The sequence below is a fragment of the Archocentrus centrarchus genome, chromosome 6 (assembly GCF_007364275.1).
Source record: "Archocentrus centrarchus isolate MPI-CPG fArcCen1 chromosome 6, fArcCen1, whole genome shotgun sequence".
Lineage (NCBI taxonomy): Eukaryota > Metazoa > Chordata > Actinopteri > Cichliformes > Cichlidae > Archocentrus > Archocentrus centrarchus.
Window position 1 is genome coordinate 32,128,189 of NC_044351.1, and position 13,392 is coordinate 32,141,580.

At 41.1% G+C, this 13,392-nt stretch overlaps 1 protein-coding gene across 1 annotated transcript in view; it reads left to right on the forward strand.

Moving 5' to 3' along the window:
* Positions 1 to 12,027, forward strand: part of necab2 (N-terminal EF-hand calcium binding protein 2) — a 136,070-nt gene extending 124,043 nt beyond the window's left edge. Inside the window, exons 11-13 of the mRNA XM_030731195.1 lie at positions 4,441 to 4,518; positions 5,238 to 5,329; positions 6,482 to 12,027. Of these exons, the coding sequence (XP_030587055.1) occupies positions 4,441 to 4,518; positions 5,238 to 5,329; positions 6,482 to 6,510 (199 nt within the window). The 3' untranslated portion in view covers positions 6,511 to 12,027. The remainder of the gene's footprint in view (positions 1 to 4,440; positions 4,519 to 5,237; positions 5,330 to 6,481) is intronic.
* Positions 12,028 to 13,392: the final 1,365 nt, after the last annotated feature.

A 13,392-nucleotide genomic window follows, 5' to 3' on the forward strand; every position in this document is an offset into this window, starting at 1 on the left:
CTGCATATGCCCTTGGCAAGACGTAAAGGTTCTGACTTTGCTGCACTAGTTTTATTTGAATTACATTTTCTACTACCACTTACTGCAGTCTGTACTGAGGGGTGGAGGGCCTGCAGCATGGACAGAGAGGTGTAATCTGAACAACAACATGTAGTACATAATCCTTACTTTGTTATGTATCCAAGCAAAGTGATAAATGAAGTGGAAACAATGTTTTCAGAGGTGTTTGCCTTTAAAATGAATATGACTAACTGAGTAGTAAACCAAAACAATGAGCTGAAAGGGGATATAAAGCTGGGGATAATCATCTTCCTTTTGTCACTATGTGTGATCCCCGCATTGAACTTCAGCGCAGCTCCATATATACAGCTAATGATCATACAAAAAGAGGTTAAATACACCTAGAAACCCCAACTGCTGTTTGATCAGGTTCCTGTTGCCCCTACACATCATACAGCAGGCTCATTCAGGACAAGCTCTTGAACTATAAGTAGTGAATATTCCCTTTTAAACTGAAAAGATAGGAATGCCTGGTGCAGGATGTCCTCAAAAATCAGCCTGTGTGCTTTCTAATGGAGCTACAGATAAGGTTCTTTGGTCCTGTGAGAGCTTTGACACTCATACTAAACAGTATTTGGAAGTGTGATGAGTAGTTTGCTGTTGGTTTTATTCTCTGCAGCCTGCCTTTGCAGACTTGTGAGGATACGGATTAGACTAGTGAAGGTAACCCTGTCCGAGCCTGAACAGTTTTCCATAAAAGAAAGGGGAAAAAAAATCTTTAGATCTATTGTGTCTTAATTACTTAGAAATCCATCCACCCATTCTCTTCGGATTACATGTTTTTAATATAAAAATAATAAATTATGTGATGCATGTTGGTCAAACGTGAAGAGCTCCTGTGAAGGCACCTGAAGATGTGGTGTTTGATTCAGCACTTACATTTGAAGCTCACATCAAAAACATTACAAAACTTGCATTTTACCATTTAAAGAATATTGCAAGAGTCTGACCGGTTCTCTCTCGAGTCAATGCAGACACACTGATTCATGCTTTTATCACCTGCAGGATTGATTTTTTTTTTTTCTGGTCTTCCAAAGAAATCTTTGCCCACATTACACTATTTTTAATTAATGTCTCTGTACTGGCTCCCACTCAGTTTCAGAGTTGATTTTAAGATTCTTTAATTGGTTTTTGATGCTCTCAACGGTTTAAGGCCTTCTTATCTTTCTGATTTACTTTTGCACTGTGAGCCCTCCAGAGCCCCCAGGTCATCTGATAGGAGACTGTTAACCGTACCTAAAATTAGAACTAAAACTCACAGAGACGCATCTTTCAGTTAATATGTGGCACGTTTATGTGTTTATGATGCAACACTCCATCACCCCCTTTACTGGTCAAATAGCCCTTACAGAGCCTGTCATTGCAGAATGCTGTGGTAGACATTTACCCTTGTTGGTGTATTTGTTACTTTATATTAAATGTGGTAGCAGCACAGTTTGTGTAGGAGGCTGAATATAAACAATGCAGAAAGGTTTGCTGTTCGAAGTTTGTTCATTATCTCTAAACAGACTCCTTTTTTCCTCCTTCCTTTTTTTTTATTTCATCTTTCCCTGTAATCAACATCTTCAACTGTAATATATAAACTTTATTTAATCTCTGCTGTCCCTGCTCATTATCTTTTGGGGGTTTGTGTGCGATTACAGACACAAATTCTATTAAATCCTCTCGCGGAGCTCAAGACAATTCAAGTTATTTCTTCTGAAACCCCGTAGAGATGGTGAGCAGGCAGCAGTGCCTGTCCCCCAGTGCCCTCTACAGGTCCAGAGAAGAACTACAGAGACACACACATTACAGTAGTACCTTTTCACACTCCCTGTAGCCTACATGTATAGGCAGTAATAAAAACAGGTTAGGTTACAGGAAATATAGGAAATGGGAGGTGGTATTGTTATCACCTCAAAATTGTGCCCGAATGGAGCATTACATTACCAGTCATGATGAATCACGGCTTGTTTGGGACCTATTGGCTGTGTCTATATCAACATTAGGGAAGAATATACAGGATGATTGCTGACCAACCAAAAGTGAGGTAAAGTAGAAACCACACTACTACTAATCAGAGTCCTCTTAAACAGATCACACAGAGAACTGTTTGCACGATCTCTCTGAAAAACAGATGGGCAAAGGCTTGAACCTTACACAGGGGTTATCGATGAAAATCGGAGTTTGAGACAGCTCAGATGGTGCAAAGAACACTGCCTAATTCCAGCCCCTACAGAGGGTGTCCAAGAAAAGAAAAGGAAAAAAAAAAGTTGCTCACTCTTTGGCACAAAATGCCAGCTTAAACTTTGTTAAAGAGCATGAATCTTGGGAGCACAATCTTTGATCAGATAAGGCCAAGATAAATGTGTTTGGCTGAATGGGATCCAACATGCTGGGCGTGACCCTGGCCTGGGCTACCACAGTGAATGCCTAGCCCCAGCAGTGAAGCACAGAAGTGAGACTCTGACGATGTGATGGCTGCATGAGAGCAAAAGGCCAAGGAGATGACATTTATAGATGATTTCATGTGGATATAGCACAAAATACTGACACTCCTGCCTCTAAAAGCTCAGCAGAAGAGAAATATTCCAGCATGATTAATGATCCAAAGCGCATCGCTAAAAACAAATACTGTAAGTAAAATGATCATCTGATCAAGTATGCTGCCTATCCTTAATACAATGTGATGTTATGTGCCTTTTATCAGTATTATGTGTTGATTGAAGTGACGTCAGTCATATAACTACAAAAAAAGTCATTGACCTCAGAATGCATGTTAGCATCTGCCGGCTTTCTGGACTTCTCTGTTAAATCCAGAATTTAATTTAAGATCCTTCTCCTCACCTAGAACGTCCTGAATAATCAGGCCCCATCTGATCTCAAAGACCTCATAGTCCCATATCACCCCAACAGAGCACTTCGCTCTCAGACTGCTTGTGGTTCCTAGGATACTTAAGAGTAGAATGGGAGGCAGAGCCTTCAGCTTTCAGGCCCCTCTTCTGTGGAACCAGCTTCCAGCTTGGATTCAGGAGACAGACACCCTCTCTATTTTTAAGATTAGGCTCAAAACTTTCCTTTATGATCAAGCTTATAGTTAGGGCTGGATCAGGTGACCCTGAACCCTCCCTTAGTTATGCTGCTATAGGCCTAGTCTGCTGGGGGGTTCCCATGAGTGTTTCTTTTTATTCACCTCTTTTCACTCTGTTTATACCCCACTCTGCATTTAATCATTAGTTATTATTAATCTCTGGCTCTCTTCCACAGTGTGTCTTCTGTCCTGTCTCTCTCCCCTCAGCCCCAAAGGGTCACAGCAGATGACTGCCCCTCCCTGAGCCTGGTGCTGCTGGAGGTTTCTTCCTGTTAAAAGGGAGTTTTTCCTTCCCACTGTCGACTTGCTCAGAGGGAGTTGTTTTGACTGTTGGGTTTTCTCTGTAATTATTGTAGGGTCTTTACCTTAACAGATAAAGCACCTTGAGGCGACTGTTTGTTGTGATTTGGTGTGATATAAATAAAATGGTATTGAATTGAATCTATAGGCTCTGCTGAGCAGTGTAGAGAAACAAAATGTACTATCTGTGCATTTCAGCCATCTCAAAATTCAACTTGCACCTTATTCGTTTTGTTGCCAAGTTCGGTGCTTGCATCATGAAAACTTTCAAAACTGGAATCTTCAAAAAAGTGGGATAAAACTCACGCTCGTTGTGAGGAGAACGCTGGGTAGGCAGTAATTTCACGCAGAAACGAGTGCAGAAATTGCACTGCACACTGTGATCTGCTCAGACACATCTACAGCTGCTTGATTTCAGAGCCAGAAAATTACCAAAAGGTGCAAATAACAGACCAAAGAAAATGCCTGGTTTTAATAGCGCCCAGTTAGAAGTCTTTGAGTCGTTCTCTGCTTTTGTTTCCACACTAAAATTAAATTGCATTTTAATGTTGATTAAATGGGCAAATGTTACGCACATAAACATGTTCCATAACATGTTCCACTTTTGCCCCCAAAGCCTTTAAATGCAGCGCTTGCTGTGAAAACTGAGTTACACTATTAGAGAGTGACAAAGATCCCATGTGCACATTCACCTCTCGCCTGTGTTCATTACAGAAAAGCGTGCCATCTCAACATACCTCAATAACAACACGACCTCTGTGCACTGATGGTCACACACTGCTTACAAATTTTATTTTTATAGATGTGATTTCCTATTTTGGCGTTAAGTGCTGTGACATAAAGAAAATACAAGATGGGATTTCCTGAAACGTAAACTCTTATCTCATGTCTGCTCTCTCTCGCCTCCTTCACAAACACATCCTTAATCTTCACCCTCCTCTCATGAATCCAATGTCTCTCACCCATCACTTCCCTTCTTTTATACTCATTTCCATTCTCCTCTGTTCCAGTGTGACTGCGGTGCGTCTGCCAGATGGTTTATCCTTTGTCGTCTATGAATTCTGGGATGGCGAGGAGGAGTGGAAGAGGTGAGTTTTAATCATGTTTGGCTCAGATTTTATTCCTAATCCTGAGCTCTATCTGCCACGCGTGCCGGTATTGAGAACTTTTAATTTTCCGACTTTGGGCTCCAAACATTGATCCGTAGCGACTGACAGAAGGAAGCATCTGTAAACACTGAGAACAGCCCCCAAAGTGATTCATTCCCAGTGCTGATCCACTTTGAAAGTATTAAAAGTCATTACTGAGTGCAGACATTCATATTGTTTAGGATATTGCTGTTTGAAGTTTTCTGGAGCTGAGCACGCCATTCCTTCCTGGCCCTGCTCTGATTGGTGATCACCAAATAAAAGGAGCCCTCACTTTTCTTCCATTACTGTCATCAGCCTGTTGGAAAAATTCCCCAATCCACATTTAATTAGCATTGTTCAGCCATTCACTTGCTGCAGAGTTGCTGAAGCACTCAAGTTGCTTCAGGTCTTTGTGATTTAGTAATGGTGCCGGGCACAAGGAGAGGCTGCTGATGTAGCTGCCTGCTGATCTGAGTTTCTGCTCCACTGCTCACAGCATCTCTCTACCATTAATATTTCAGCTCTTACAGTAAAGGCTAAGGGCCGTGCTAAGCGATTAGAGTCCATGTGTGCTTTTTAGAGGCTGTGTGCAAAGTCAAGATGGATGTGTACGTTCACACGTGTTGTGCATGGCACTTTGTGTGTGTTTGCGGTCTCACACTCTCCTCTGATTCTAGGCACCTCCAGTCGGCCCCCAACAAAGCCTTCCAGCATGTGAAGGTGGATACACTGTGCCAGCCGGAGGCTGTGTCCTCTGTAGCCGTGCCAGGTCAGTGGTAAACCGTACGAAGTAACGATGGAATAAAACAAAAGCAGTCTGACACTGCGTGTGTCTGCCGAGGCTGAAAATGTCCTCCGGACCATTCATGAATTGAGATCCACATCTGGATATCTGGATTTGGGTTAGTTTGTGATATTTTCTTGAGAAAATCAAGGATTTTTTTCATATTAATATAAGGGATTCTGTCCTCTCTCTAAGTGGCAAACAGTTCTGGTACTGGACTGAGGTTGTCTTCAAAAGTTCACTAAATTGAACCAGAGCCCCACCTCTGGAAAATCGTTTACTCAGATCATTCCGTAACTGGAAAATCCTACAAAGAATAAATGTGATCTAAATTACAGGCACAGCATGATAACAACTCCAAACATAAAGCCATTAAAGTACTGCAGCAGATGGGATGGAGCCCGACCTCAACAGCATAAAGTCAGTTTAGTGTTACATGAAGAGACAGAGGGCAGTGAGACTCTGAGATGCTGGAACAACGTATCTGCCACGGAGAAATGAGGATGTGTTAAAGGCACTGTGTTCACGCCAAATATACACCAATACGATCCATTTAAATGTGCCAGTATTATTATTATTATTACTGATGAATCCTCCCGTTGTCTTTCTTGCCTAAAACATTTGCACATTACTGCGAATCTGACATGAGGAGAAATACTGATTTGTTTGCAGAATGTCAGAAAAAAGTGTCCAAGTCTAAGGTCTAAAAACAGTTTTACAAATAGAATTCTTATTGTTGTTTCAGCAGTATTTTAAAAATATGTTACCCCTTTAAATCTGGATCACCTTCTTGAAAAATACAAAATAACCTGGTTTAGTATAAACTAAAAAAAAAATGAACAGCTACAGAAACCTGGCTTTGAAATCTGCACCATTTAAAACAACTGCTGGCATGCATCCACGCTCCGGGATGCAGACTGTCAGTGACCTGAGCGGATGCTTGGCTGGCTGCCCCCTTTTGTTGTCTAGTAATCACTTTTTTGTCCATTTCTCTTCTCTGCACCCCTCTTTCTCCCTCCTCCCTCTCCTCCGCTGCTTTCTTCTCATCTCCATTCAATCCATTTTTCACTCTGAGGCTCATTTTCCTCTTTTCTTTCCAACCTCTTTCTCACTTGTCATCCCTCTTTCTCCTTGCAGCCGTCTGGTGCAGCGTGAACAGGGACTGAGCATGAAGATATTCAACTACACGCCAAGACTCCTGGACACTCTTCATTTCTTTAACTCCTTTCCCTCCAGCCCTAAAACCCTTTTTTTTTTCCTCCTCTACATTCCACCCACCCCAATCCCCCACGACCCCCAACTCCCCCGACTCTTTTTGTAAGTACATGTTTACATAGTGCAAATGAATGGTGTCAACTGCGGTGAAAATTGAACAAACAGTGCATTTTACAACGTGAGATTACTAAAACATGTTGCATCTCATCATGGTAGTTTGCTGGTTCGAGACTTTTGGATTACTTCATGTACACGTTTCTAATAGCTTTGAGCCACTGTAAGGTGGAGATCGTCATGTAGCAAGGACCCCCGAAGGTTGAGTTTTTCATGTAGCAGCTTTTCAGTGGTCAGTTTGGGAATGCAGAATTTTATTTATTCATTTTAATTGTTGACCAAATTACCCTCGCATCAGCCATGTCATAATTAAATGGACTATTGGAATACCTAGTTGACAGATTAGCTTGCAATCTCAGGAAAACAGAAAAGCCTCGAGCTAGTGAGCTCACGAACTAGTCCCCACATAACTGAACTTGGGTTGGAGGTGTTTAAAAGAATACCATTCTGAGGACGGCCTGGCAAGCTGTGAATGAAGACAAAATGCATAGCTTAAGATTTTCTGCACTGATGTGGTTAAAAATCTACCTGGAGCTAGCAAAAAGCAGTAAAGCTGTACACCAAGTGGCTCAATAACTGGACAAAACATCCCACACACAGTGAATTTTTATAATAATCCTTCCTAATATGACATTAGCCGCCTTTTTGAGAATTTTGTTTAGGAAAAGACTTTAAAAAGTGAAACCTGGCTCTGGATAAGCAGGTGTTCAGTAGAGCAGTGCAGTTATTTACCTGTACCCGTACATTAACAAGAAAGAGGCAGGTGTTATCAGAGAGCAGTGGTTCCAGCAGTAACTTTAGACTTTAAGTGTTCATTTACATGTAAACCAATCACTGAATAAGATCACTGCTCAGAGCTAATAATCTTACACTGACACAGAATTTTTTTACCTCTTCCAGAATTTTCCATTGCATTTGTTTGGTCTGTTGCATTAGCTTACTCTTATAGATTCACTCTCTATATTGAGTGAATGTGTAAGTACATACATACATACATACATACAATGGCTGCTCTGAGGGTGATGTATCTAAAGGTTAACATGGCACTGTTTCTTTAAAGAGCAGCAGAACCCCAGTGAAGCCTGATGGGTGAAGTAACCTGGGCTGAGGAGGAGCAGGCCAGCTGATGTCAGACTTAACAAGGATTTGTACGTCGATGCTGGCACAAATTTCCATTTGTGTTTCTCAGCGTAGTTTCATTTTGATTAAACACTTCGGGGTTAAAGAGTCAAATCCCGGAGCTTTGACATCAGGGCTGTTTAAGGGATCATTTCTGACCTGGGACACGTCTGCTACCCTGAGAAAGAAGAGAGGCAGGCAGCACCTCACCGTTCTCCATGCAGATAAAACTTGGTTTCATTTTTTGCCTTCTGTTTGTGCATTCCTGGACCGAACGGGCAACCCGTTGCTTACATTAGCTGTGCAAGTCTGGTGGAGATTGTACATATGAAAATGTTACGTTACGATTATATTTGTATTTACTGACATCTTTTAGTGCTATGGTACAAAATTTATCCTCAGTGAAAGTGGCAGTAAGCTTTACAGGTGCTGCAGCTTTTCTTAAGTGTTTGTTTGAATCCAAACAGCTACCATGAGAAACAGATACACCAATCTGAATAACGCTGAATACGAAGCCTTAAACATCACCACATGGTTGAGGAGGTTTTGATGTGTTGTAAATTCCCTATAAGCAGATTGTTTCATTAATATAATGCATTATTATTAACACTGGGATACTTCCTAGAGTTCTGTACACCAGATCTGTTCAGCTCTTAACATATCACTGAAAGAATAACCTTGAATTTGAAATGAACCTTCACAACACTTGGCATACTGTAGCAGTTAGATGAACCACCTCGGCATTAATATCTTGGAACACGTGATCACATGTATTGTCACTATTGAACCCACCTTTAAGTGCAAAAAAATAAACTAACAGGAGGATATTACAGGAAGTTACAGCTCTTGCAAAAATTCCAGGGCATCAGGGTGATATTGCAGGACGGATCCGGTGATGCATTCAACCCCAGTCTTAAAACCCCGATGAGCATTTTATTCTATTGTGACATCAACAGCATTGTTCAGTGAAGTTTGACGACTAGCTGAGTTCAGCCTTCGCTTCAAACCGGCCCACGCACCGGGGGGGGAAGCTTATGTAAAATCAGTCTAGAAATATTCGGTCTCAGTGCCGGGCCAACCCCGTGATAGATGTGACCTCGTTCACCCTACGATGAACAGAGCGTCCCACATACGCCTCCTCACCACCGCTGTAACCCCGACACTGTTAAACAATCAGATTTAAAAAGCACAATGTAAAAATGAGTGAATATTGTGACTTGAACACACAGTACATTAGAGGTTAATGAGTATGATGAGCGTATGTAGAGATATATTACCGTCTAACTGGGTAAAGACTTGTTATTGAATCACCCCTCCGTTACAGCATTATACTTTCAAAGGTGCCATCTTGCCATCCCGCCTCACTGTTGAGTCTATTCTCTCTCTGAGTCTGCCATCTGCTCGTGCTGTGGTAGCAGTGAGCGGGGATCCAGCTACACTGACACTAATGTTGATTGTTACCTACTTTTAGAGCTCTGGGCTGCACTCAGCAGGGCATGACTGTGTGACATGTGAAAGTGTTGACTATTATTACATATATGGTAACAGAAATATGTATAACGATAGGCTCGTAGAACAGGCATGCAAAAGCATTATCTGTTAAATGTATTTACCAATCTCTGAGTGTCTCTTTTTTTAAAAGGTACCCTGTGGAAGTTTTGACAGCCACTAGCACTATGGAGCAGATTTTTCACAAATGGAGCCCTGGATGAATAATGGCAATGAATGTGTTGGTGGAAAAAAAAAATGTATGATTTGAGGTATAAAAAGAGCTTAGGAGAGGCTGTTGCTTATCATCTAGCTTGTGGTTTTGAAATAGTCGAGCTAAAATGGAACTTGTCGGGCTTAAGAATAAATCTAGGTGCTAAATTGGACCTGATAGTTTCAAACCCAATTCAACATGCAATGGCCTGTTTAATTGTTTGACTTCTGATGTTAAATCTCCAAAACTTTTAAGTGACATGCAGAGACTAAGCTGATTCGTGCAAATATTTAAAAAGAAAAAAACCACGTAAAAGGACATTACTATAACTTAATACAATCATGAGACGTACTATCTGCAGTTGCTGCAGGCAGCAGCAGCAAAGTTTCTGAGGAACATTGAACAGAATCTTATCCTCCTCTGGCTGTAGAGTCCTCGGACTGTTAAAGTACCTTGAGGCGGTCAGGTTTGATTCGTGATCGGATTTGAGCTGTCAATGCAATCTGTATAGCATGGCTACATTAGCCCCACAAGGTGAAAGGTTACCCAACACCACCTGCTCAATATTAAAACCACAATACTTTGTTTACAAGAAAACTCCACAGGGTACATGTAACCTCTCACTAGTACACACATACACACACACACTTTATATAACTCCAATCCTATTTGCATTCAAGAAGGAGCTACTGTATTCTCAATGCAAACAAAGCCATATTGCATGGATTAGTGTTTACATGTAAGTTTACTATACTGATAGCCATAGCTTTACAGTACTCAAACCTGGCTGAGTGCAACCCACACGCTCTAATTAAGGGATCTCCTTTTGTGTACATTGCACCCAGCTCGGCTGGGTTGTGTATATGAAATCGATAGTAAGTGAATGGTCAGAAACACCAATACTGTTTCCTGTTGATACATTCCTGAATGTCCCTCAGACTGTGCAACCTGTTCTTTTTCTATCCTCCTACTCCTCAGTGCAACCCGTGCTTTGTCATACAATGAAAGAGTTATGTCACCGAAATGTGTTGAAGCATGGCTGAACAGAATGTTTCCTGGCAACATCGTGACAATATTAAAAGGCAGCAGACATACAGTACGCTGAACTCAGGCCTCCTGTAGGCATAGATCAGTTTCTGTAGCTGTGGGGATGCTGGTAAACAGGAAGTACGTCACCGGGTTTACCTCAAGAAGTGTTACATAGACACCATAGACTACATACAAAAGATGGGTATAGCCACCATGTCACCAATTGGTTCTTGACTGTGGCTTTATGGCGCCACCCAAGCTTCGATCATTCTGCAGCTGCATGATGGCATGCAAGTCAGAGTCACAGAATGACCCGATTCAGTTAGTTCACCTTAAACACAATAGCTCTCCAAGTCTTGGCACAGCTCACTATCAAGCCTACTTCACCCCCAGCTCCAGTCAGTGATGCTCCAAACAAAGTTGTCAGATTTCTCCTGTCTCGGCTCCACACTCTTCTCAGACTTCCCGCATATCATTAAAGTGAAGAACCACAACAATAAAGCCACGTCAGTCTTCGGACGACTTTTTTAAGACGGGTTCTTAAAAAGGAATCCCTGAAGGTCATCGTCGAGGTTGTTGCCCTGTACAGTGCAGCACTAGCCTTCACCCTGCTCTGCTGAGCAAAATGTAGACATCATACAGAACGTATTTCAAAAACTCAGAGGCGCTACATTTAGATCAAGACCAGCTCCACTTGAGTGGAAGATGCAGTGGCCATAAAACGCCTGCTCAGTGAAGAAAATACAATCTGCCTGACAACGACCTACCCTACCAACATAAGGATTGCAAACCAAAGAAGCACTTTAAGGACTTCACAAAAGACCTTCTTAGCCATTGCAATATAAACCCCAACTACCCTGAACCTTTGGAAACCTTTACCATGGTGAGTGAAAAAAACACCTTACACAGGAAATGAAAGAAGTTCCCAATAACAACAGAAGGCAGTTGGCTTTAACCCAACATTTGGCTACACTTACAAGGTAAAACTAGGGCTCATCATCATAGACTTCTATGTAAAATTTGCTCCCTTTGCCTTCACTCAAGACATGCAGGCTACATCCATCTTTTATGTAGAGTCTATCCAAGAGACCAAGCCAATCAGATCAACAAGGCCATAACTCTTCCCTTCTATGGCTGTTCTTTTCTATTCTTCAACTGAGTGCATGTCAACTGAATGTCCAGTAACTTCTTTGCTGTAGTATTAGGCAATGCTACTCAATGGGTTTTTGTGCATTTCTTACCTTCTTTGATTTCTAGTATTCCTATGAAAGAGACAGAGTTACATCTATTATATAAAACATATGACTAGAAAAATGGCAAACAAGAATGAACGTAACTTTTATGGCAATGTTTAATTAAATATTAATTCTTAATGTATGTTTCAGTAAAAATACTTTCTCTTCTTAAGTGTAGAGACTTATTGCAGGGATGCAAGTATTATATTTGGTCTTTAAAGAATAACTTGTTGAAATTCTAGATGATGTAGAGTGATGCAATTCAATAAAACTATAAAACTGAAAAACGTGCTGTATGGCTTTGATATTAAATGCTGCTGATTATTGAGAATTGTGCTTTATTTATTTTTTTCTTCCTGTGGAAACGTTCTTGCAGATCTGTGTTCAACCTGCACGCACATTACAAAAAAGAAATTATGGGATTATTTTTTTGGGAATTTGTGGGTAACTGATGCTATTAAATGATCAAGGTGCAAAACCATCAATGTGCGGCTGTGTCAGGAAAGAAAATGACAATAAATGGGCAGCTTCCCCAGCATGGGCTCCAGAGTAGCTTATTAGCTGGACATGACATCACCTATACAACCCAGTGTTTGCAGAGCACTGCATTAGCTAGTCACCAAGAATCTCCATCGATGTCTATTTACAGCTCGCAACTCAAGCCCAATCTGACCAAAAGGAAGGAGGCATCACCTTGTTGAACTATTCAGCAGTTGCACCAAATAAGTTAATTATTTACTGAATTAAATATTCAATGAGGTAAGCCATTAAATTATCTAAAAAAAATAAATAAATAAAACCTCCTAGCTAATCCAGTTTGTCCAATTGCCCAACCCTGACACAAACTGTGTTTGAGTGCATTCATTTATCATCTAAGGCCCCAGTCACACAGGCTTAAAGACCAGTTGGTGACCGCCTGGCAACCACTGATCACTAGGGAACAAAGTGACCATTCCCCAACCAGTTGCTGAGTAGTTGCAGGAGGTGGTTTTCAGTTGCTAGGTGACATTGGTCACAGAAAGGTAAATGGTGCTGCACCCAAAACCTCCTTATGATTGCTTTGGTAGCTTGCACATTGCTGTGGTTGCCTGTAGTTTATATGGATGGTGCTGATGTGTCTGCAAACAGTTGCCAACTACTCATTAAACGATGTGAAACGGAGACAATTTGCCTTCAAAGTAACCTTTTAAAATCTGTTGTTTGCAGCCAGTAAGGCACAACTTTTACTTTTTCAATTGAAGGCAAATATTCTCCGTTTCCAGTTTTTCTCAATTTTTTAACTTTCACTACCACTTGGTGGTTAGTTAGTGAATGCTGGCAGAAAAGTCAGCATCTTCCACCCTCTTTACAGCCGATTTCATTGAGTGACAGTCAGCAGCCACTCATCAACCGGCTGGTGAGAAAACAATTTTAGCAACAGGAGGTTACCAGGGGGTCACCAAAAGGGTAAAATTGCCTCTTGAAAGTGTGCTAATAGATACTTGCAATGTAAAATGCTTGAATCACTTTTATAGAACCAAGTGTTGGATCCTGTTCAAACAGCAAATAAATGCACATTTGACAAAAAGTATACAATTTTTTTTTTTATTCAGTTATCTTTTTGTTAGTCTAATACCAGCTAACATTATTACAAA